Source organism: Oryctolagus cuniculus, chromosome 16 (assembly GCF_051225735.1).
Source record: "Oryctolagus cuniculus isolate XC-2025 breed Fujian yellow rabbit chromosome 16, ASM5122573v1, whole genome shotgun sequence".
Classification (NCBI taxonomy): domain Eukaryota; kingdom Metazoa; phylum Chordata; class Mammalia; order Lagomorpha; family Leporidae; genus Oryctolagus; species Oryctolagus cuniculus.
Window position 1 is genome coordinate 3,989,990 of NC_142882.1, and position 23,562 is coordinate 4,013,551.

The following is a 23,562-nucleotide window of genomic DNA, read 5'->3' on the forward strand; positions in this document are numbered from 1 at the left end:
TTATAAAGTGCAACAAGGATCTGATATCCTTTGGGTAGGTAGACAGGAATTTCCAAAAGTATTACCAGCATCTCCTCTAAATAGAGCCCTAAAATGCCTACATAAAATCAGACAAGAATGCATTATACGAATAGGGCAAGAACCTATATATAGGTTACCTATCAAAAAAGAGGATTTAGATGTTATGATTCAGGAAGACCCCTACTTGCATTGGGTAGTGCAGATTGAATGTATCCATGTGCCTTTAATGTTTAGAAGGGCGCTAAGCAGTCTTCAAGGTCATCTTGTGCCAGGACCTACTTACTATGTTCATGGAGGAAGCAAACAGGGGCAAGGAAAATATGGCTTTTGGAGATCAGATGGAGTTAAACTAGTTAAGGAGAATGAGGGAAGTAATCAAGAATAAAAAAAAGAGCCATGCTACTAGCCCTTCAAGAAGCACCCCCGATAATGAATATAGTTATGGATTCTCAATATGTATATACATTAATTGAGGCCAGACCCCTACCTGTAAATATTGAAGAACCCTTGTTTAGAACCATATTAGAAGCTATAGAAAGTAAAGAAGAAATTTACATCCAATGGGTGCCTGGACATAAAGGAATCCAAGGCAATGAAAATATTGAGAAATTAGTTTAGTAATAGCTCAGTTAATTTTAAAGCCTGTCCTCCATGACATAAGTAAGGCACCAAACATCTTTTTCTAGAACATATTGAGATAGCCATGGATGATCATGCTAAATGGCATAGTGATGTGTCATACTTGAGACAAAAATTCAGCTTACCAAAAATTGTAGCAGAACAAATAATAAAGAACTGCCCCAAATGTGTGCATAAAGGAGGAACTACTCCTCATATTAGATCAGGGCCAGGACTGTGGCAAATGGTTGTGACCCACTATGAGTCCTGGCTAATTCTGGTAGCCATTGTGACATCTACTGGCCTTCTATGGGCTAAGCTAATTCCTAAGGAAACTGCTCAGGAAACAGTATGGGGAATATTAGAACTACAGAACCTATTTCATATCCAAGCACTCCATACAGATAATGGCCCTAACTTCACAACTGAAAAGGTCTCAGGATTGTGCCGATATTTAAATATTGATCATACCACAGGCACACCCTATAATCCACAGTCGCAAGGAATGGTTGAGAGAGCTAATCAATCCTTAAAACAAGAAATGGATAAGTTTGCTGATGTAGTTCAAACCATTGAAGTATTGCTACAATTGGCTCTTTTTGCCCTTAATCAAAAGAAAAGGGGAGGAATAGGGGGCTATACTCCTACTGAAAGATATATCCATTCAGAGATGGCAAGAACTAGAGCAAACGCTCCAACTCCAGAAATTTAAAGATAAAAACTCTTTTGCTTTTATAGATTACCAAACAGTAAAGACTGGAAAGGGCTCACTACCATCCTTTGGAAAGGAGAAGGAGCAGCAGTGATCAACACACCTGAAAAGGGGATTATTAGCTTGCCCCAAAGACATGTTAGGATGGTTCCAGCCCCAGGACCTCAAGACTTGGGAATTTCCAATTAGGCACTAATGGAATATCAATTGCAATTATCCTGTCAAAAGAACTCATATGTTTGTAAGGTGCATTTTATAGAAAGAATTAGGGATTTCATATTCCAGAGCTAGGACTAAAGAACTCCAGAAATGGCAACAGCAGCAGCAAATGGAAATGGGACCCAGATAAAGGTAAGTTAATTGAAGGTAAGCAAACACTTAAATGATTTAAAGTATTAGGTAGCTTAAGGAGATTGTGGGAAAGATTTGAACTACCTATGCTCAGAGCTTATGGATTGATAATGACAATTATCATCTTAATTCTGTCTCTCTTATTTGAAAAAGTGGCTCAGAGCATAGATATATTAGATGCAGACCTCCAAGTAACAGTCAGTCAACACATTGTTTTTGGCAGGCAGGATATGAAATGTTTCACAAACATTTTGTAAAAATTCCAGTAATGGAAGACCCAGGAAATTGGACGTGTAGAACAGAAGGGGAGGTATTGTATGCTAGATGCACACACCCATTAGATTCTAAAAAGGAGATCAGTTGCTATATAAGGGAACTGGAATGGGAAGAGAGAATGATAACATTCTTGGCTCCATATATGGTGGTAAAGGCAACTCCTTTCACATATGTACCAGAAAATATGTCTGATTTGACTATACCAATAAAACCAATGCACAAAAAAAGAGACTTTGGAGTAACAGCAGCTATTGATGCTATAGCAGTGTCAGCAGCCATGGTAGCTGGTGCTGTGACTGGAGCACTGGCTCTAAGCACTACCCAACTACAGGGAGATGCTTTGGAGTCCCTCCTGAAGATAATTCAGGAGCAGTGGGCTCAGCTAGGTGACCAGTCAGCACTGCTTAAGACACATGCTATGGGGCTCCAGATGCTCGAAGCACACACAGTACAATAGAACAGATAATTACTATACTAGCTTTGGAAAGAGAACTCAAGAGTGAAGTGATTGGAAGAGTTTGCATTACCACCATTCTGTGGAACAATCTATCCATTCCTAATGCAACACAACTAGCTGATATGTTCAAACACAACCATTCTACCTGGCTAGAGTGGGTAAATGCAACCACTCATCTTGAGGCTAACATTACTAAGAGAGCTCTACAGACAATACAGCTTCAAAATATAGCGACATTTAAGGTAGGTCAAGTCAAAACAGTGGAACAGACAATAAATACTCTGACACAGTTTCCTCTTGGCTCCCATCCTGGAAATGGTTTAAAATAGGAGCAATATTTTGTATAGTTCTTGTATGCTTGCCTATCTTACCGCACCTCTTCTCAATTGGATGGAATTTCATGAAGGGATACCTAGCCCTCTGCAAGGAACACAGCTGACCAGAAATAGAAGAAGAAGAAGAGGAAGAAGAGGAAGAAGAGGAAGAAGAGGAAGAAGAAGAAGAAGAAGAAGAAGAAGAAGAAGAAGAAGGAGGAGGAGGAGGAGGAGGAGGAGGAGGAGGAGGAGGAGGAGGGGGAGGGGGAGGGGGAGGGGGAGGGGGAGGGGGAGGGGGAGGGGGAGGAGAAGGAGATCTCAAATCTGGAAATCAAACCAGGATATGCTCAAGAATATTCATCCCCTTGGCCCAGCTGCTCAACCGGCTTTGCAGGGCTATGAGTGCATTTAAAGAAAAGAAAAGGGAGGACTGTTAGGGAACCATTCATGGAGAAAGTAATTGTAGCACCGTTTGAAACAAAGTAATTGTAGCACCCTTTGAAAGAAAGTAACTGTGCAGTAGCACAGCTTGAAATAAAAGTAGAAAGGTAACCACCTTAGCTGGTAAGATTTGAAAACGGATGGCCTAACTAGATGGCCTACCCACAAACTGTCATTGCCATGGCTATGGGACCCTGGGAGGTCAGAATGTGGGCGGGGCTAGCCTCTAGAAACTGTATATAAGGGGGACCCTCAGATGCTATAAACCAGAGGTTGCTCAGCCTCTCTCCCTGGTCCGTAGTGCCTAGTGGCCGTGGGGAGAAGCTCCTGGTCTGTAGTGCCTAGTGCCCACAGCAGTAGGCTTGAGCGATCTTTCCTCCTAGTCACCTAGAGTATCAATAAAGTGTGTTTAGCTTAACCTTCCTCAGTCTCCTCGACTCTTCCTTCATGGTAACCCAGCCAGTTCTCAAAATGGGAGATCCTGACACTATGGATTTCTTTTGCACTTCTTCTGGGGGATTTTCTGCCTTCTCTTTATTTTATAATGATGGCTGTCTTTCTGTGTTTTTGTGTGTAGTGTATCCTTAAGCATCTTTTGTGAGGCTGGATGAGTGGCAACAAATTCTTACAATTTCTGTTTGTTACAGAAGGTCTTTATTTCACCTCTCCACCATTTCTCCATGTTTGAAGCCTACCTGCTCCTCTTCTTCAGTTCTTTAAGTAGCATATAACATTACTATGATTATATTCATCTGCAGAGGTGGGTGTCCTGCACAGGAATTAAGATGTCACTTGAGATACTCACATATTGTATTAGAGAACCTGAGTTTTGACTCTGACTCTTGTTCTGCCTCCTGACCTCAGCTTGCTGCTAATGCACACTCTGGGAGGCAACCATGATGGCTCAAGTAATTGGAACCCTGCCATCCATGTGGGATACTCAAATTGAGTTCCCAGCTCATCTGTTGCATACATTTCTACTGGTTGGGAGTTTTATCTACATCTGTCTCTGTCCCCTCTCTCTGCATTTCATATAGATGAAAATAAATAAATAAAACTATAGTTATTACACTATGGAACTGAATATATATTAAATATATGGAAAGAAATCAAGAGGTACTCTTGAGATTTAACTGGAATAGCTAGCAGGTATGGCCAGATATTCTCTATTAGGGACTCTGTAGCACAGTGCCCTGTAGATTGGGTACAAATATGATCTCTGTCTCACAAAGTTACCTGGCTCTCTAGACAGTCAAGTTACATGTCAGGCTGTGTAATAGGAGAACAAACATAAGAGCAAGATCTGTCTTATTCTAATGCCAACTCTTACAGAACAATAGCATCACTGTCACTCCCAAGGACAGTTCATGAGAAAGAAAACTACACTGGCATACTCTCTAACATACTTTTAAGATTTTAATCTGGGGTTTACTATATTACGTTGTATTTGCATAGTGAAAATTTTCTATCTTCAGAGGAAGGACTCTGAGTTAGGTTTCATGATCTTCTTTGCCAAGGAACTAAGATTAAAAGGCACCACAAAGAATGTTACTTAAATTGGGAGGGGAAAACGCTGGAATCAAGAGAAGAAAATAGAAAGGATTCTGAGGATGAACACATTGCAGAAAATAGTTACAATGAGTAAATTTCAAGGTGTTTCATTGTCCAGAACCCTTGGCTTTACTGCTTCCAAAGTCAGTGGCCTCTATCAGCCTTCAGCAGCTCCCAGGATGGGTAATGTGCAAGGTGAACCCAGTGCCGTAAGGGTTTGACTGGAGATAGAAGATGGTCAGAATGCCAGATCTCTAACACCTTCCCCTAGGTGTAGAGTAGTTTTGACTATGATCTACCAAGTTGTGTGGAGAGACCAGATATTATAGGTTAACTCCTTTTATTATTTTTTTATTTTTATTTTTTTTTAGTTTTTCTTTTTGCTTTCAAATTTTTATTTAATGAATATAAATTTCCAAAGTACAGCATATGGATTACAATGGCTTCGCCCCCATAACATCCCTCCCACCCACAACCCTCCCCTTTACAACTCCCTCTCCCCTTCCATTCACATCAAGATTCATTTTCGATTCTCTTTATATACAGAAGATCAGTTTAGCATACATTAAGTAAAGATTTCAACAGTTTGCTCCCACACAGAAACATAAAGTGAAAAATACTGTTTGAGTACTAGTTATAGCATTAAATCTCAATGTACAGCACACTAAGGACAAAGATCCTACATGAGGAGTAAGTGCACAGTGACTCCTGTTGTTGACTTAACAAATTGACACTCTTGTTTATGGCCTCAGTAATCAACCTAGGCTCTTGTCATGAGCTTCCAAGGCTATGGAAGCCCCCTGAGTTCACTGACTCTGATCATATTTAGACAAGTTTGTAGTCAAAGTGGAAGTTCTCTCCTCCCTTCAGAGAAAGGTACCTCCTTCTTTTATGACCCATTCTTTCCACTGGGATCTCACTCACAGAGATCTTTCATTTAGGTTTTTTTTTTTTTTTTCCCCAGAGTGTCTTGGCTTTCCATGCCTGAAATACTCTCATGGGCTTTTCAGCCAGATCCGCATGCCTTAAGGGCTGATTCTGAGGCCAGAGTGCTGTTTAGGACATCTGCCATTCTATGGATGTGATCTGTATCTCACTTCCCATGTTGGATCATTCTCTCCCTTTTTGATTCTATCAGCTAGTATTTGCAGACACTATTTTTGTTTATGTGATCCCTTTGGTTCTTAGTCCTATCATTATGATCAATTGTGAACAGAAATTGATCACTGGGACTAGTGAGATGGCATTGGTACATTCCACCTTGATGGGATTGAATTGGAATCCCCTGGTATGTTTCTAACTCTACTGTTTAAGGTAAGTCAGCTTGAGCATGTCCCGAATTGCACATCTCTTCCCTCTCTTATAAAGATTTCTTTACTTATCTGAAAGGCAGAGTTACACAGAGAGAGGAGTGAAAGAGAGAGAGAGAGAGAGAGAGAGAGAGAGAGAAAGGGAGGTCTTCCACCCGGTGGTTCATCCCCCAGTTGGTCACAATGACCTGAACTGTGCTGATCGGAAGCCAGGAGCCAGGTGCTTCTTCTGGGTCTCCCACATGGGTGCAGGGGCACAAGGACTTGGGCCATCTTCTGCTTACTCAGGCCATAGCAGAGAGGTGGATTGGAAATGGATCAGCCGGATTTTGAACCGGTGCCTATATGGGATACCGGCACTTCAGGCCAGGGCATTAACCTGCAATGCCACAGAGCCAGCCCCTCTAATTGCTCTTTATTTATGAGAGAGAGAGGGAGAAAGAGAGAGAATAAATATAGAGTGATCTCATCTATTGTCTCACTCTCCAAATACCCAAATCAGGTGGATCTGAGCCAGTGTGAAGGGGAGCTCAATTGAGGTCTCCCACATGACTGGTAGCAATCCAACTACTTGAGCCATCACCAGTGCCTCCCAAGGTGGGCTTTAGCAGGAAGCTGGAATCGAGTAGAACCAGGACACAAATATAGATACTTCAGTGTGGGATGCAGGAGTCCCTAGCAAGTTCTTTTTGAATTACTTATTTTTCCATCTACTTGAAAGGCTGAATGAGAGAGAAAAAGATCTATATCTCTGTCCATATTCACATATCTTTATATAGTACATCCATTGCTTCACTCCCCAAATGTTTACATAGCGAGGACGGGGCCAGGCTGAAGTCAAGAGTGAGGAACTCCTTTTAGTCTCCCACATGGATGGAAGGGGTCCAGGCATTTGAGCCATCATCTGTTGTCTTTCAAGATGCATTATCAGGAAGCTGGATTGGAATCAGAGCAGCTAGGACTTGAACAGGCATTCCTATGTGGGATGCAGGGTCTCAGTGGGAGACCTGGATTGAGTTCTTGGCTCCCAGCTCTTTTTTTGTTTTATGGCAGCCTAGGGGTCAAAACGTTCATGAAAAATATATAATGTGAATAAATTATGCATTGGTTTCAAAATTTTTGCATGAAAATAAAATCTTTTAATTTCATTTTTCACCCACTGAAGTTCCCTGTAATTTACACTAAGCTATTGTATATTTATGAAGAGCTAGAAGAGAGGATCCATGAGACCTAAACATAAGGAAATGAAAGGGAGATGGAGTTGCTGATTACTCTGACTTGGTCATTGTATTGGATGATCCCACCATGCCTCAAAATATATACATTTATTATGTGTTAATTAAAGCAAGAAAGAAAATGGATAAGTAACCAATAAAATCTTCCAGACAAACCATGAGAGTTCTTCAAAATATTCATCAAAGAGAAAAACAATGAGAAGAGCAAACCAAAAAATTAACAGACTTGAAAAATAAGAACCCAGTGTGATAGGCAGACTCTGTCTGGAGTTCCAATCCAAACAAAACTGTCTTTAAAAAGTGAAACAGTGGTTAAATGAGAATATAAATTGTATGTGTGATGATGTTCCTAATTACTAATTTTTAGACATGATAATGTATGGACATATTAGGTAAATTATTGCAGTTGTTTCACATTTTTTACTAAGGGAATTCACATCCAACTATTTATGGTTGGGCTTTTCTTACTGTTATTACTTTTATTAATATTTACTCTAATTGTAATGTGTTGTCTTGATTTTCTCCTTCCTCTCATGCCTTAGCCCTCATATTTAGCACTTTTGGGTCCATCCTGAACTAGCCTCCAAAAAACTCCATTTCTGCGATGGGTGTTAAGGTGCAGCAGGTTAAGCTGCTATCTGGGACTCTAACTCCCCATACTGGAATGCCAGCTTGAGTCTGGGCTACTCTGCTACTGGTCCAGCTCCTTGATAGTGCACCTAGGAGGCAGCAGATAAGAGCACAATACTTAAGTTCTTGCTCCCAACATGGAAGAATCTGTTGGAGTTCCTGGCTCCTAGCTTCAGCCTGGATCAGCTGTAGTTCTTGAGAGCCCTTGGAGAATGAATCTACTGACAGAAGATGTCTTTCACTCTCTGAAGTGAACTAGCAAGTTGAAGATCCTCCTATTCCTTTTACATAAATAAATATTTCAAAAGACTCCATCACAGCGATAACATTTAGACAAATGCTGAATTATTTTTGGAATGCTAAGCCAAATGCAGAATCACCCAAGATGTTGGTCCCTCATCTTCAGTTCTAAGAGCTACCACCCACTAGACCAGTGTAGACTTGACCTTTTCACAATGCCCCACAGTCCTACCTCAGTGTAAGGAGTCTTGCCTTCTCATATCACCCTCACCTACACATTATTCCATTAGCAAATGTCTTCTGTAACACAGCAACACAAATCAGTTTCTTACTGGGAAAATGGAGTAGAATTTACGTAGAAAATGTAGAGCTTCTTTCAGATAACCTGTTCTTTAGGGTGAAAAATAACTTCCTACATACTCCCATGTTCTCAAAGAAGTGTAAATAATGGAGAAACCCAATGTTATAGACATAGAGATGGATCATCATGGATACCAGGAAGAGGCAAGGGGGTCAGAGTTTAGAACTGAAACATGAAATATGATTTCTGCATTTGTGCTGAGGCACTGAGGGGGAGTTTCTAAACTCAGTGTGAGTGTGAAGTCCCCAGGCAATGAGGAACACACACACTTTGGATTAGTATGCACACTGCATGGTCCACACAGGGCAGGTTCTGTGGCTGTCCTGGAACCAGGTGTGTCAGGCAGTCCCTCTGCCCTGAACATTGGACAGCTTGATACCAGAATGCCTTTGGCTGAGCCCTGCCTAGCGTGAGCCCTTTCTGATTCTAGCACCCAACGATTTACATTGCTTCCTCTGATGCAGTCAATTTTTACCATCTCAGATGGCATTCATGCAAATAGATTATTGATGAAGGCTTCATACTAGATCATCCCATGAGGAGTTCCTCCCCAGTGCCTTGCTGTTTGACATGGCACTGGAAGAATGACCTCAGAAATGTTTTCCAACTTGTGTTTTTCACCTGGATGCAGGAGCACAGCTGCAAAGCCCCAGGGCAGAAAGCACTCAGGATTCCTCCAGAGAAGGGGAAGACTTGACTGAAAGGAGTCAGGGGCAATATCATGGTCTCTCCAGCCAGCGACAATAATGCGCACACACACACACACACACGATATATGTGCGGCTGCTTTATACTGCAGGTTTACCTCCTCTCACACCTGGGGCTTGCAGACTCTTCCATGATGTTTCCTTGGACATTCATGCCCATGTTCCTGCAGCTTCCCTTCCTGTGGTCCAGTGTGGCCTCCCACAGCTGTTTCCAGGGAAGGAAACACAACCTACACAAGGATGGAGACATGATGATCGGTGGTTTCTTCTCCCTTTACACATTTCAGCCTTCCCAGGAGATCCGAGAGGCTAACAGCAAACTTCTGGAACTGCAGTAAGTGACTGTTTCACTTGAGTGTCTTCTGTCTGGCCACGATGTGAGTCATGTCCAGAGGCTGTGTGCATAGACAGAATAGTGCTCTTGGTGCCCTTCTCTTTAGCACCTGTCCATAATGTATTCTCTCTCTCCCTCTGCAGACTGTGTTTCCACCTTTAAAAGGAGGTGGCAGAATACTTTGTTTTTCCCCATTTGTAGGGCTTGGGACTGACTGAGCAATCACTCTACACCTTACCCTATCATCTAGACCCTCCACCACTGCCAGAGGTCAAACCAAGCCCCTTAGGATGACAATGCAGTCTACTTGCATGAGTGCATTTCTAAGAGGAACAGAGAAGTGTTCTTTCCACAGCATCTTGTGACTGTTTCCATCAAGTTTACAATTCCTAATGTCCCTATAGAAACTGTTATGTACACCTCATATACTGTACAATAAATTAAAAATGTTATGACAAAAATTAAAAAAGACAAGCATCAGGGATGGAGAGGAAGGGAGGGAGGGAGGAAGTGAGAAGTATCATATTAGAATTTTATCTATAAACTATATTAAATCTGTTCTCTTTATATTAATAAAAATAAATAGTAAAATGAAAACAATTCAGGGGAGGCTGAGTCAAATTTGATGAAATGAATCTTGGCCAGGGCAGAAGGCAGGGTTTCCTCGGGTGCTGGAGAGGGTGCTTGTCTCTCATCATAGCCACAGTGAACCTCCTGCTCTGCTTGTCCTCTGATTTTCTCTGTCTGCAGCTTAGTTTACTTTTAAAAGAGGGATTTATTCCTGATTGTCCATGTACAAATGGTTTCTTATAGTTAATGTTCGTATTTTTATGGATAGATAGGTATAGATTGGTTGATCATATGTATACCTCATGTCTTCATATATTATTTGATTTCTTGCTCTTTTTATCTTAATTTTAACTTGTTATTTCCCTTTTAAAGAACTTTGTGAAATATTCTTATGAAGTTGCTGCTTAAATATTGTAGAGTGTGGGACCTTTACAGTAGAAACAAGCATGAACTTTAAAGAAGAGTAAAAAGTAATTATCTGTCTCCTCGTGTTTCTGCCTTTTTGCCAGGGTTTATTTTGCAATCCATAAGTCTGCATATCACCCTGTGTTGCCTCCATATGTTAATTCCTGGACGCAACTTCATTATAAACTATTTGGAGCCTCTAGAATTTATTATCTCATCAAACACAAGTTTATTCCCTCAGTTTTTCATTCCTGATAGTTTACTTTCACTATTATTAGAATAATTTCTTATTTTACAATGCTACCTTAATGATGGATGAAACTTTTGTATAAACACAGAGATCAAACTCTATTTGCTTATTTACTGTTCTGTTCTGATTTGTCTGTATTTTCTGGAAGCATTGCGAATATATTTAAAATATATTTAAAATGTTGCACAAAGAAGTAGTTGCTGTTGTTTTCTTCCCCTTGGAAAGTTGTATCCCCCCCTTATGCTTGTTCTGAATAATATTCACTAATTTTCTGAGCTCTTAAAAATTTGAGAGTCATTAATTTAAATGGTTATTAAAGTAAAAAGAAATAGAATTATACCTCTAAACCTGCAGGCACTTAAAGTACTTACCTCAGAATATAAAAAATATATAAATGGCCCAAATAAAAGCAAAGATGGAGTTAAAAGCAAACACCATTCTGAAAACCTTCAAAAATGATGTATTTGGAAAAGAATCTTACAAACTTTCAGGCCACAGCAATCAATGAATTGGATTTAAAGCCAGTCATAATTGGAGTCTTTTCCCTAAGGACTCCTGTGCCCTGTATGCAGGTTGGAGTCTAAGAACTATCAGCATGTTCTGGCTTTGGTCTTCGCCATTGAAGAGATCAACAGGAGCCCACATCTTCTACCCAATGTGTCTCTGGGATATGATGTCTTCAGTGTCCTACACAGTAATCGAAGAATCTTACATACTCCCTTCCTTTGGCTCTCAGGGATGGTTAAGAGCATCCCAAATTACACTTATGGAAGAGAAAGCAGTTCTGCAGCAGTACTGACAGGGACAACGTGGGCAACTTCTGCCCAAATTGGGACACTTCTGGGACTCTACAAGTTTCCACAGGTGAGCGGGGTCTCATGAGGAGAGAGAGCTGTTTTTGGCTGATGCCAATCTCTGGTGCTTTGAAGGGTGAGAGGAGGAGACTGGATTTAAGCATCTGTTAAAGTACATAATCTCAAAGGGCAAATACTCAGAAAACTGGTGGAGAAACCACATTTTCTTTTTGAAATAGAAGAAGAGAGAGAGAGAGAGAGAGAGAGAGAAGACAGAGTTTTTTTTCCTGGAACTATTACATTGTTAATTCTTCCCTAGAATGTTCTAAAGGAGTGAGGATGACTAGAAAAAGAAATGATTTGTTAAATGAAAGTTAAAAAAAATGTATCAATGGAATCTGAAAAAAAATATTTGTGAACATAATGGTTAATCTTTAAATTAAAAAAATCATACAATATAACCAGTTATTACCAATGAAAGAATTCTATTGCATTTTGATCAGGTAATTTTAGTTCAGCTATGAATTTTAATAAAAACCAGTATGTCCCCACGCCCCCCAAAAAAAGAAAAAGAAATGATAGATTTTTTTTCCTCTGACCAACTTTTTTTTTTTTACTTTTATTTAACAAACAAATTTCAAAAGTACAACTTATGGATTACAGTGGCTTTCCCCCCCGCCCATGACTTCCCTCCCACCTGCATCCCTCCCATCTCCCGCTCCTTCTCGCATTCCATTCACATCAAGATTCATTTTCAATTCTCTTTATATACAGAAGATCAATTTAGTATACATTAAGTAAAGATATCAACAGTGTGAACGCACACAGAAACACAAAGTGTAAAGTATTGTTTGAGTATCAGTTATACCATTACTTCACATTGTACAACACATTAAGGACAGAGCTCCAACATGAGTAGTAAGTGCACAGTGACTCCTGTTGTTGACTTAACAAATTGACACTCTTGTTTGTGGTGTCAGTAATCACCCTAGGCTCTTGTCATGAGTCGCCAAGGCTACGGAAGCCTTTTGAGTTTGCTGACTCTGATCTTATTTAGACAAGGTCATAGTCAAAGTGGAAGTTCTCCCCTCCCTTCAGAGAATGGTAACTCCTTCTTTGATGGCCTGTTCTTTCCACTGGGATCTCACTCACAGAGATCTTTCATTTAGGTGTTTTTTTTTTTTTTTTCCAGAGTGTCTTGGCTTTCCATGCCTAAAATACTCTCATGGGCTTTTCAGTTGGATCCGAATGCCTTAAGAGCTGACTCTGAGGCCAGAGTGCTGTTTAGGACTTCTACCATTCTGAGTCTGCTGTGTATCCCACTTCCCATGTTTGATAGTTCTCTCTTTTTAATTTTATCAGTTTGTATTAGCAGACACTAGTCTTGTTTATGTGATCCCTTTGACTTTTGATCCTATCATTATGATCAATTATGAACTGAAATTGATCACTTTGGTGAGATGGCACTGGTACATGCCACCTTGATGGGATTGAATTAGAATTCCCTGGCACGTTTCTAATTCTACCATTTGGGGCAAGTCCGATTGAACATTTCCCAAATTGTACATCTCCTCCCTCTTTTATTCCCACTCTTATATTTAATAGGGATCACTTTTTATTTAAATTTAAAGACATAAGATTAATTGTGTGTTAATTAAAGAGTTATGACTAGCTTTTTAAAAAGATTTACTTATTTATTTGCAAGTCAGAGTTAAACAGAGAGAGGAGAGGCAGGGAATGAGAGAGAGAGAGAGAGAGAGAGAGAGAGAGAAGTCTTTCATCCTGTGGTTCACTACCCAATTGGCTGCAATGACCAGAGCTTCACTGATCTGAAGCCAGGAGACAGGAGCTTCTTCTGGATCTCCCATGTGGGTGCAGAGGGCCAAGGACTTGGGCCATCTTCTGCTGCTTTTCTGGGCCATAGCAGAAAGCTGGATTGGAAGTGGAGCAGCCAAGTCTTGAACCGGTGCCCATATGTGATGGCGCTTCAGGGCAGGGCATTAACCCGCTGCACCATAGCGCCAGCCCCTTCTGACCAGCTTTTGATTAATGCCTGTCAGAACTGAGATTATGATTTTTGGAAAGCCTGTTCTTCATGTTGCTTCATATTTTATTTTCCCTTTAGCTAACTTTCGGCACTTTTGATCCTATTCTGAGTGACAATGGCAAGTTTCCTTCCCTCTATCAGATGGCTCCCAAGGAGATGACTCTGGTGCATGGCATGGTGTCTCTGATGCTTCATTTCGGTTGGACATGGGTGGGGCTGGCCATCTCAGATGATGAGAAAGGTATGCAATTTCTCTCAGAATTGAGAGCCGAGATGGACAGGAATGGAGTTTGTATAGCCTTTTTGAAAATGATCCCTGTTACTGTGTTGCTGTATTACTCAAGAACCTCATTGTATCACTGGCAGATCATGAAATCATCAGCAAATGTTGTTATTATTTTTGGTGACAATGAATCTTTTTTAGGCCTGACCTTTGGAAGGTGGAAACAAATAATGATGTGGAAAGTGTGGGTCACCACCTCACAATGGGATATCACCACTGGGAGGAGACATTTCCTACTTGACTCATTCCATGGAGCACTCATTTTCTCACATCACCATGGTGAAATTTCTGGTTTCACAGATTTTATCCGAACAGCCAATCCATCCAGATACCCGGAGGACCCTTTCCTTGCTGACCTGTGGTTGACATATTTTAATTGCTCTATTTCTAAACTTGACTGTAAAGCTTTGGAGAACTGTCCACCCAATGCATCCTTGGAATGGTTGCCTTGGCACCATTTTGATGTGACCATGACAGAAGAGAGTTACAATATATACAATGCTGTGTATGCTGTGGCTCATGCCATACATGAGATGATTCTTCAACAAGTAGAAATGTCACCAGGAAGAAATGGAAAAGGACTGGTGTTTTCTCCTTGGCAGGTAATGGCTCTGCCATTGGATGGTACATACTGTCACTTGTTGTCAAGATGTTTTAAGCAAACCAGATCATTTATAATCCTTCTCCAAAAGCACTGGGGAATATGACTTGTATGTATTGCCCAGGACATAAATGTAGGCTTGGGTCTAAGTGATTGTCAAGAGCATGGAGCCAAGAGGGCAAGCAGAAAGGCAATGTGAATCTGGGCTGATGCTTTGTTTTTTATAAGGCCTCAACAGCCTGCCCTTCTACTGCTTTCCATAGGAGAAATCTAGAGGTTTCCTCTGAAGTTCTTTTTAAAATTTTTCAGAGAACTGATTTCAGGTATTTCATAGAGTTCTAAAAAGATAGCCATACTTCTCTCCCAACAGGAAGAGGACTAGTTCTTTAAGTTCATAGAAGATGTTGAGCCTTATCATATAATGTAACTAAGCAGCAACTTCAGTCACTGATAACCTCACTTTGCAGACTGATGTTCTGGATACTTCAGTAGGAAAAGGGTGTGGGTTTGACTCAACAGCTGAGATTTTTCTGAGCAGTCAGCCTCCTTATTGTGTACATGTGCATGTTTCGGAGTTTTCTGTTTATTCTTACTGATATTTTAGACATATTATGATTAGTTTTCCATGGCCTTTCATTTCTGTTACTCCCTTGTGTGCCTGTAATACGTTGACACCTTCAGCAATGCATTTCAGATGATAAGAGACTTTCAGTAATTTAGGCTTTGTGTCTGAACCCTGGGATGCCCTTTATCATCAAATGATGCATCTCTTTTAGCTGCACCCTTTTCTGAAGAACCTCCAGTTTAACAATCCTGCTGGTGACACAGTGAATTTCAATCAGGAACACAAATTGAATGGAGAGTATGACATTCTCAACTATTGGAATTTCCCAGATGGTGTTGGAATTAAGGTGAAAGTAGGGACGTTTTCTCCATATGCTCCACATGGTCAACACCTGTCTTTATATGAAGATTTGATAGAGTGGGCCACAAAAATTGAACAGGTGTGTTGGAACTAATAATAGTTCTTTGCACTACTCATAAATAGCCAATCTTTAAAAAAAGATTTATTGGGGCCAGTGCTGTGGCATAGTGGTGAAACCTGCCATCTGTAGTGCCAGCATCCCATATGGGTGCTGGTTCGAGTCCCAGCTGCTCCACTTCTGATCCAGCTCTCTGTTATGACCTGGGAAAGCAGTAGAAGATGTCCCAAGTCCTTGGACCCCTGCTCCTGTGTGGGAGACTGGGAAGACGCTCCTGGCTCCTGGCTTTGGATTGGCACAGCTCCAGCCATTGCAGCCATCTGAGGAGTGAACCAGTGGATGGAAGACCTTTCTCTGCCTCTGCCTCTCACTAACTCTGCCTTTCAAATAAATAAATAAGATAAGTAAATAAAATAATAAGATATTTTAAAATATCTTTTAAAAAGATTTGTTTATTTGAGTAGCAGAGTTAGAGACAGAAAGAGGGAGAGACAGAGGGAGGTCTTCCATCCACTGGTTCACTCCCCAAATGGCCACAATGGCCAGAGCTGGGTCTACTTGAAGGCAGGAACCAGGAGCTTCTTCCAGGTTTCCCACGTAGGTGCAGGGGCCCAAGGACTTGGGCCAACATCCACTGCTTTCCCAGGACATTATCAAGGAGCTGGATGGGAAGAGGAGCAGCAGGGATGTGAACTGGCACCCATATTGGATGCCGATACTGCAGGCCAAGGCTTAACCTACTATGCTACATTGCTAGCCCCAAATGATTAATCATGTTGTGGAGGTTTCTGTTTACTCATAGCACAGTAAATGGCTATTTATGCCATTTAACAACTCATTTCACAACTAAGAGATTTTTCTTACTGTATTTCTGTTGGATATGAAGGGAACACAGCTATTCAGTCATATTTCTCAATTCTCATACATTTCACAGCATACAATAAACATGGCATTCAGTCCATAAAATTGGATGTAGATGTATGTGCAAGTTAAGTTTATTTTGATTTCAGTATTGTAAAACACCCTAGTTGGTAGAAGAATGGGTGGTACTCTCAGTAGTGACCAACACATATCTGAATGTCCTCAGCCTCCCCAGTCCATATGCAGTGCGAGTTGTAGCCCTGGATTCAGGAAGACCCCTCGAGAGGGAAAGGCTGCCTGTTGTTTTGATTGCACTCTGTGCCCAGAGAATGAGATTTCCAATCAGACAGGTAAGTGTACCTATTTGGAGAAATTCCTCATTTCTCCTTTATTCTCCCCCATCCATCCAAGGAAGTGGAAAGGGCCTAGAGGAGAACTGCAGAGACAAGGATCTCCACTTTTAAGTTAATAATGAAATTATTATTATAAATACTTACCCTATTATGTTAGTCTGCATCGGCCTTGAACAAGACAGGCAGATATAAACAAATCTCCTATCTTCTGGTCCAGTTCCAAAATGTCTGCAGTGGCCAGGGCTGGACCATTCCTGGAATCAGGAGCTGAGAACTGAGTCCAGAGCTCTCATGTGTGTGTTAGGAACCCTGCCACTTCAATCTTCACCCGTGCCTTCCAGGGTCCTCAATGACAGGAAACTGGAACAGGAGCCATATCTGGGAATCAAACCTGGTTACTCAAATGTGGGACATGTGTGCCTTCACCAGTATTCTCAACATTCACTCAGTGACATATGTGTTTTCAGGCATTATTTTACACATACAGCAGACATTAGTGTCTTTATAAAACTCCTCTTGACCACCACTCAGTCACCTAAGTTCCATCTCCATCATGGAGTGAACACAGGTATCATATGTATCTACTTTTCATTTTCTGTGAAATGACGTTTAGATCACATTGAAGACATAGATACTACAAGTCCTTATTTTCCCAGGACCTGACACTGTTTTTCAGTGGAGCAGGTACTTATAAATGTTGTGCTTGATTTACTGGTATGTATTACTGATGTGTAAAACATGTTTATGATATACCATATTCTGAGTGAGGAGATTGTATTTCATGCTCTTTTCTAGTTCACAGGTAAGAAAAAAATATAGAGATATACAATCATAGTAGTAGTATTGACTGCAATGAAAGTATGCACAATGCAGTTGTCTGTAGGACGTATTACGTGGTGGTATCTGCATTCTTTGAGGTGATGTTGTGGATCTCATCCAACAGATGTTAGTATTAATATTGTGAATTAAATGGGGAGTAAATTCTTGGTAGAATTATTAGAAGTGGCTGAATTTGGGGAATTTCCGGTTCACACAACATGCAGAGAACCTAAGAAAAAGGCTTAATTGGTAAAGCACAGAGAATATGTGGATGGGGTTGGGAGATGATATGGGAAATGGACTGAATATTTGTATATTGGATTTTCCATAATTATCACTTTGGAATGCTTCAGACTTACAGTATTTAATGGTGTTATACTGAAATCATTTCTTTTTTTAAAGTTGAAAATCCATTTATTACACCCAACCAAAACATCATAGCTTAGCCTACCCTTCCTTACACATGCTCGGAACATGAAGTCACTTATATAGAGTGGGGATTTTCTAAGATTGATTTTGTGATTGCTATGTTGTTTAATATTAAAATGATGTAGCATTAACTCAGTTTATTAGAAATGTAGGAGATTACTGTTATGGTCTGCATATCACTGACTTGGGTAAAGGCATTTTGTGTGTACACATTGGGCACAAGTTCATATGTGTTCCATGTGCAATGATGGAGAGTGCATCATCCACCAGCTTGAATTCCAATAGCCTTGGAAATATAAATACACCACTAAACTACTCATGGGTTAGAGAATAAAGAAGATAGATGTAGGTCTGATCTGATTTCATCATCATTTAAAAAAAATCATCTATTATTTTTCACTTTATGTTTCTGTGTGGGAACAAACTGTTGAAATCCTTACTTAAGGTATACTAAGCTGATCTTCTGTATACTAAGATAATCGAAAATGAATCTTGATGTGAATGGAAGGGGAGAGGGAGTGGGAAAGGGGAGGGTGGTGGGTGGGAGGGACGGTATGGGGGGGAAAGCCATTGTAACCCATGAGACGTACTTTGGAAATTTATATTCATTAAATAAAAGATAAAAAAATAAATAAATAAATAAATAAATAGAATCCGTACTCAAAAAAAAAAAAAAAAAGAAGATAGATGTATATTTCCATTTAGAAACACTGTTTATTAAATCTGGTGTCCAGTTAGAGTGAAATTTATAATTCCAAAGAAATTTATAATTCTAGATTTTATATATTAATGTATAATGTATATTAAAAGCTGAACTTATCATTTCTAAGAATTTATTGAGTACCGGAAAAAGAACACTAAATTAAACACAAAAGAGAACATAAGAAATGATAAACATAGGAAAATAAAATCCAAACATAAACAGGATAAGCAAGTTGATTCTTGTATAAAACAAATAAAATTGATCAAGAAGAAGCAGGAAATAATGCAGGAAATAAGAGATACTAAGACTGAAAATAGGTCATCAATATAGATTTCCCAAAAAAGTTAACATAGTGAAGATATATTATAAATGATTCTTGTTAATACTTTTGAAACCTCAGGTGTAGTTCTCAAATTCTCCTGTCAGTAGGATTTGTCAGAACCATCCTCAAAGCACAAATAACATTAAGTGAGGAATTTTTAAGAAGTCCCCATACATTTTTATTATCTCCAACAGCTTCTTTTGAGGGGGATTTATCAATCCTTCATAAAAGAACAGTTATTTACTAAGTCTGTTCAGAGAAAAGGAAAATTCAGGGAATTCTTTGAAAATGGCCTAAGTTTGGCTCCTCAGTATTACAAAGTCATTTCAAAAAGAGGAATTTTTTTAAAGATTTTTATTTATTTATTTGAGAGGTAGAGTTACAGACATTGTGAGAGAGAGAGAGAGAAAGGTCTTCCTTCAATTAATTCACTCCCCAAATGGCTGCAATGGCTGGAGCTGCACTAATCGTGAGCCAGGAGCCAGGTGCTTCTTCCTGGTCTCTCACATGGGTGCAGGGGGAACCAAGGAGTTAGTCCGTCTTCAACTGCTTTCCCAGCCCATACCAGAGACCTGGATTGGAAGAGGAGCATCTGAGACTAGAACTGGTGCCCATATGGGATGCAGGCAGCACAGTTGAAGGATTAACCTACTGCACCATGGCGCCACCCCCAAAAGAGGAAATCTATAGCCATTTACTTCCTTTTTTTAAAAGATTTATTTATTTATTTGGAAGTCAGAGTTACACAGAGAGAGAAGGAGAGAGACAGGGGGAGGGAAAAGGGGAGGGGGAGAGGGAAGAGAAGAGAGAGGGTAAGAGGAGGGGAGGAGGAGGGGGAGGGGAGAGGGGAGAGGGGAGAAGGAAAGTGAGAGGTATTCCATCTGCAGTTTACTCCCTGGTTGGCCACAATGGCTGGAGCTGTGCTGATCCAAAGCCAAGAGCCAAGAGCTTCTTCTGGGTCTCCCACGTGGATGTAGGGGCCCAAGGACTTGGGCCACCTTGTACTGCTTTCCCAGGCCACAGCAGAGAGCTGGATTGGAAGTGGATCAGCCGGGACTAGAACTGGTGCCCAATATAAAACAATACACTAGTACCTCAAAGGAAGAAATAAAAACCCCAATAATGGCAAAAAATAATAAAATCAACATCCGTGCATGTTATAGAAATAACAAAAAGCAATTCTTCCCAAATTATGAGTAGGCCAGAATTTTCTTCATAAAGAGTATTTGCATAATCACACCATAGTTTTGAGGCAGTGTTGAAAGAATAAAATAAGAACATTCAACACAACCACATCTGACTAAGTATTAGGCTGCATATCCTGTCTAGTAAATATTTTCAAAAGAGAAAAGAATTGGAAAAGAAGAAATAAAATGATGTTCAGATTATATTTTATACAAATATAAAATCCACATGAATAAGCTTAGTATTTGACTATAACAGTGACTGAGTATAAGGATAACATGCAAAAATTTACTTTATTTTTATATACCGGCCACAAACCATTTGAAAATGAAAAATTTGAGTGTTTATAACATCTTACAAGTAAAAATAGCTAGAAGTAAAGGGAAGAGTCTTGACCATAAATTTACAGAACATAATTGAGAAAAATAAAAGACTGACATAAGTGGACACAGTACGCTCATAGTTGGAGAGGCTCAATATTGGAAAGATTTGGGAACTACCAAAGATGAGCTCCTGATTCAATGATTTGCAATCTACATTGCAAGATATTCTGTAATGGAAATTACAACTCATTACAGGATGAGAGGACGTACTCCACCTGGTATCAGCTACTGTTAGTCCTCTCTGTCCTTGATACTCTGTTTTTATTTATTTTTATAAAGATTTATTTATTTGCAAGTCAGAGTTACACAGAGAGAGGAGAGGCAGAGAGAGAGGCAGAGAGAGAGAGAGAGAGAGAGAGCTGCCATCTGATGGTTCACTCCCCAATTGACCACAATGGCCAGAGCTGTGCTGATCAGAAGAAGAAAAAGAGCCAGGAGATTCTTCTGGGTCTCCCATGTGGGAGAAAGGGCCCAAGGACTTGGGCCATCTTCTGCTTACCCACACCATAGCAGAGAGTTGGATTGGAAGTGGAACAGCCGGATTTTGAACCGGTGCCCATATGGGATACCAGCACTTCAGGCCAGGGCATTAACCCACTGCACCACAGCACTGGCTGTCCTTGATATTTTGTAAATTGTCATGTTCCTGATAGTATCTCAATAAGGGGCCTCAGTTTTGAAAAAATGAAGCCAAGAGATTGCTTTTAGAGACATAAATAAATGAGATAGGTAGGTGTTTCAAATTTTGAAACTTTGCCTTGAAGTAGATGGTGCATTGCAGGTTCTTCTTCAGTGGTGTCCTAAGTCACAGGTTCCAGCCTCATTGAAGGATTTAGTGCATTTATATGCAAGGATGTGGTATTCTGTGAGGACACAGCAAGAAGGTGTCATCTGTAAGATACCCTACACTGGACACTGCAGCAGGATCCTTGGTCTTGAATGATTGAGTCTCCAGAAACATGAGAAGTGATTTATGCTGTCATAAATTAAGCAGGATAAGATAGGGCATTTGGGGCCGGTGCCATAGCTCACTAGGCTAATCCTCCACCTGTGGCACCAGTACCCTGGTTTCTAGTCCCAGTTGTGGCACCAGATTCTGTCCTTGTGGCTCCTCTTCCAGTCGAGCTCTCTGCTGTGGCCTGGGAAGGAAGTGGAGGATGGCCCAAGTGCTTGGGCCCTGCACCTGCATGGGAAACCAGGAGGAAGCCCCTGGCCCCTGTCTTTGGATCGGCGCAGTGTGCTGACCATAGTGGCCATTTGGGGAGTGAACCAACAGAAGGATGACCTTTGTCTCTGTCTCTCTTTCACTAATTCTGTCAAAAAATAAATAAAAAGAGAGGGCATTTGATGATTACAACAAAGTTTCCTGAGACAGTAAGTCTTTTGTTGTTGTTGTGGGAAAAAATAAGATCTCATGAATAAAAGAAGAAATAATAGTGTTGTGTCTTAGCCATAATTTAGATGAATGATATTAATCAGGAATCCTTCCCTATACATTATTCTGATACATGCTTCCCACAGCTTATTCGGTGTGCTTTTGGAAGTCGGGGAACATAACACTAAGCACTGCTGAAGCTGGGCTGGTGCATTTTTCCTGTCTTAGCAGATATGGATCAATGCGTGAAGTGTCCAGAGCAGCAGTATGCCAACAAAGAGCGAGACCGTTGCCTGCACAAAGCTGTGGCCTTCCTGGCTTATGATGACCCCTTAGGAATGACCCTGGTCTGCACAGCTCTGTGCTTCTCTGTCCTCACCGCTGTGGTTCTTGGGGTCTTTGTGAAGCACCGAGACACTCCCATAGTCAAGGCCAACAATCGTTGTCTCAGCTACATCCTGCTCATTGCCCTCATCTTTTGCTTCCTCTGTTCCTTATTGTTCATTGGTCGTCCCAGTACAGCCACCTGTGTCCTCCAGCAGATCACGTTTGGAGTGGTGTTCACCGTGGCTGTTTCCACCATCCTGGTCAAAACTATCACTGTGGTTCTGGCCTTCAAGGTCACTGCCCCTGGGAGAAAGATGAGACACTGGCTGATATCAGGAGTACCTAACTCCATTATTCCCATCTGCTCCCTGATCCAACTTGTTCTTTGTGCCATCTGGTTGGGGACCTCTCCTCCATTTATTGACACAGATGCACACTCTGAGCATGGCCACATCATCCTGGTGTGCAACAAGGGCTCAGTCATTGCCTTCTACTGTGTCCTGGGTTACCTGGGTTCCTTGGCCCTGGCGAGCTTCACTGTGGCTTTCCTAGCCAGGAATCTACCTGACATGTTCAATGAAGCCAAATTCCTGACATTCAGCATGCTGGTGTTCATCAGTGTCTGGGTGACCTTCCTGCCTGTCTACCACAGCACTAAAGGGAAGATCATGGTGGCCATGGAGGTCTTCTCCATCTTGGCCTCCAGTGCAGGGCTCCTGAGCTGCATCTTTGTCCCCAAGTGCTACATTATTCTCTTCAGACCTGAGAAGAACTCTTTAAAAGGATTAAAGGATACAGTAGATTCCAAGGGAAATAGCTGTTTAAAGATTAGTTCATTAGTTCATTAGTTCACATATTTAGACCAAAATTGATAAAACTCTGATTTTGCATTCCATGTTATAAAGTAATTGATTCAGCTTAACCTCCTTATAGACAGCATCCACTTCTCTGTTAAAGAAGGTTTGCTTATTTTATATATATATATATATATATATATACACACACACACGCACACACACACACAGACACACATACTGAAAGGCAGAGTTAGAGAAGGCGGAGAGATAGAGAGACCTTCCCTCCAGTGCTTCACTTCCCATATGACTGCAGTGACTCAGGCCAAAGCCAGGAGCTTCATCTGAGTCTGCCCTATGGGTTTCAGGGGCCCAAACATCTTAAGCCAACTATTGCTGCTTTCCCCATGTCTTTGGCAGGGAGTTGGATCAGAAGTGAAGCAACAGGGCCATTAACTGGTGCCTATTTGGGATGCTGGCATTGTAGGTGGCAATTTACCACCATTCCAGAACATTTACC

The 23,562-nt window shown here is 40.8% G+C and overlaps 1 protein-coding gene across 1 annotated transcript; it reads left to right on the forward strand.

The window, feature by feature from the left end:
• The first annotated feature begins 1,660 nt into the window (after positions 1-1,660).
• LOC127490124 (vomeronasal type-2 receptor 116-like) lies at positions 1,661-23,096 on the forward strand. Its single transcript, XM_089316304.1, has 7 exons — positions 1,661-1,702; positions 9,395-9,558; positions 11,356-11,647; positions 13,703-14,509; positions 15,285-15,512; positions 16,579-16,708; positions 22,153-23,096. The coding sequence occupies exons 1-7, from the start codon at positions 1,661-1,663 to the stop codon at positions 23,094-23,096; spliced, it is 2,607 nt and encodes an 868-aa protein (XP_089172430.1).
• The last annotated feature ends 466 nt before the right edge of the window (positions 23,097-23,562 follow it).

Coding starts and splice junctions, on each gene's coding strand:
- LOC127490124 (XM_089316304.1), top strand. CDS start 1,661: ATGGCAACAGCAGCAGCAAATGGAAATGGGACCCAGATAAAG. Junction 11,648..13,702: donor GACTCTACAAGTTTCCACAG/GTGAGCGGGGTC, acceptor TTTTCCCTTTAG/CTAACTTTCGGCACTTTTGA. Junction 16,709..22,152: donor TTCCAATCAGACAGGTAAGT/GTACCTATTTGG, acceptor CTGTCTTAGCAG/ATATGGATCAATGCGTGAAG.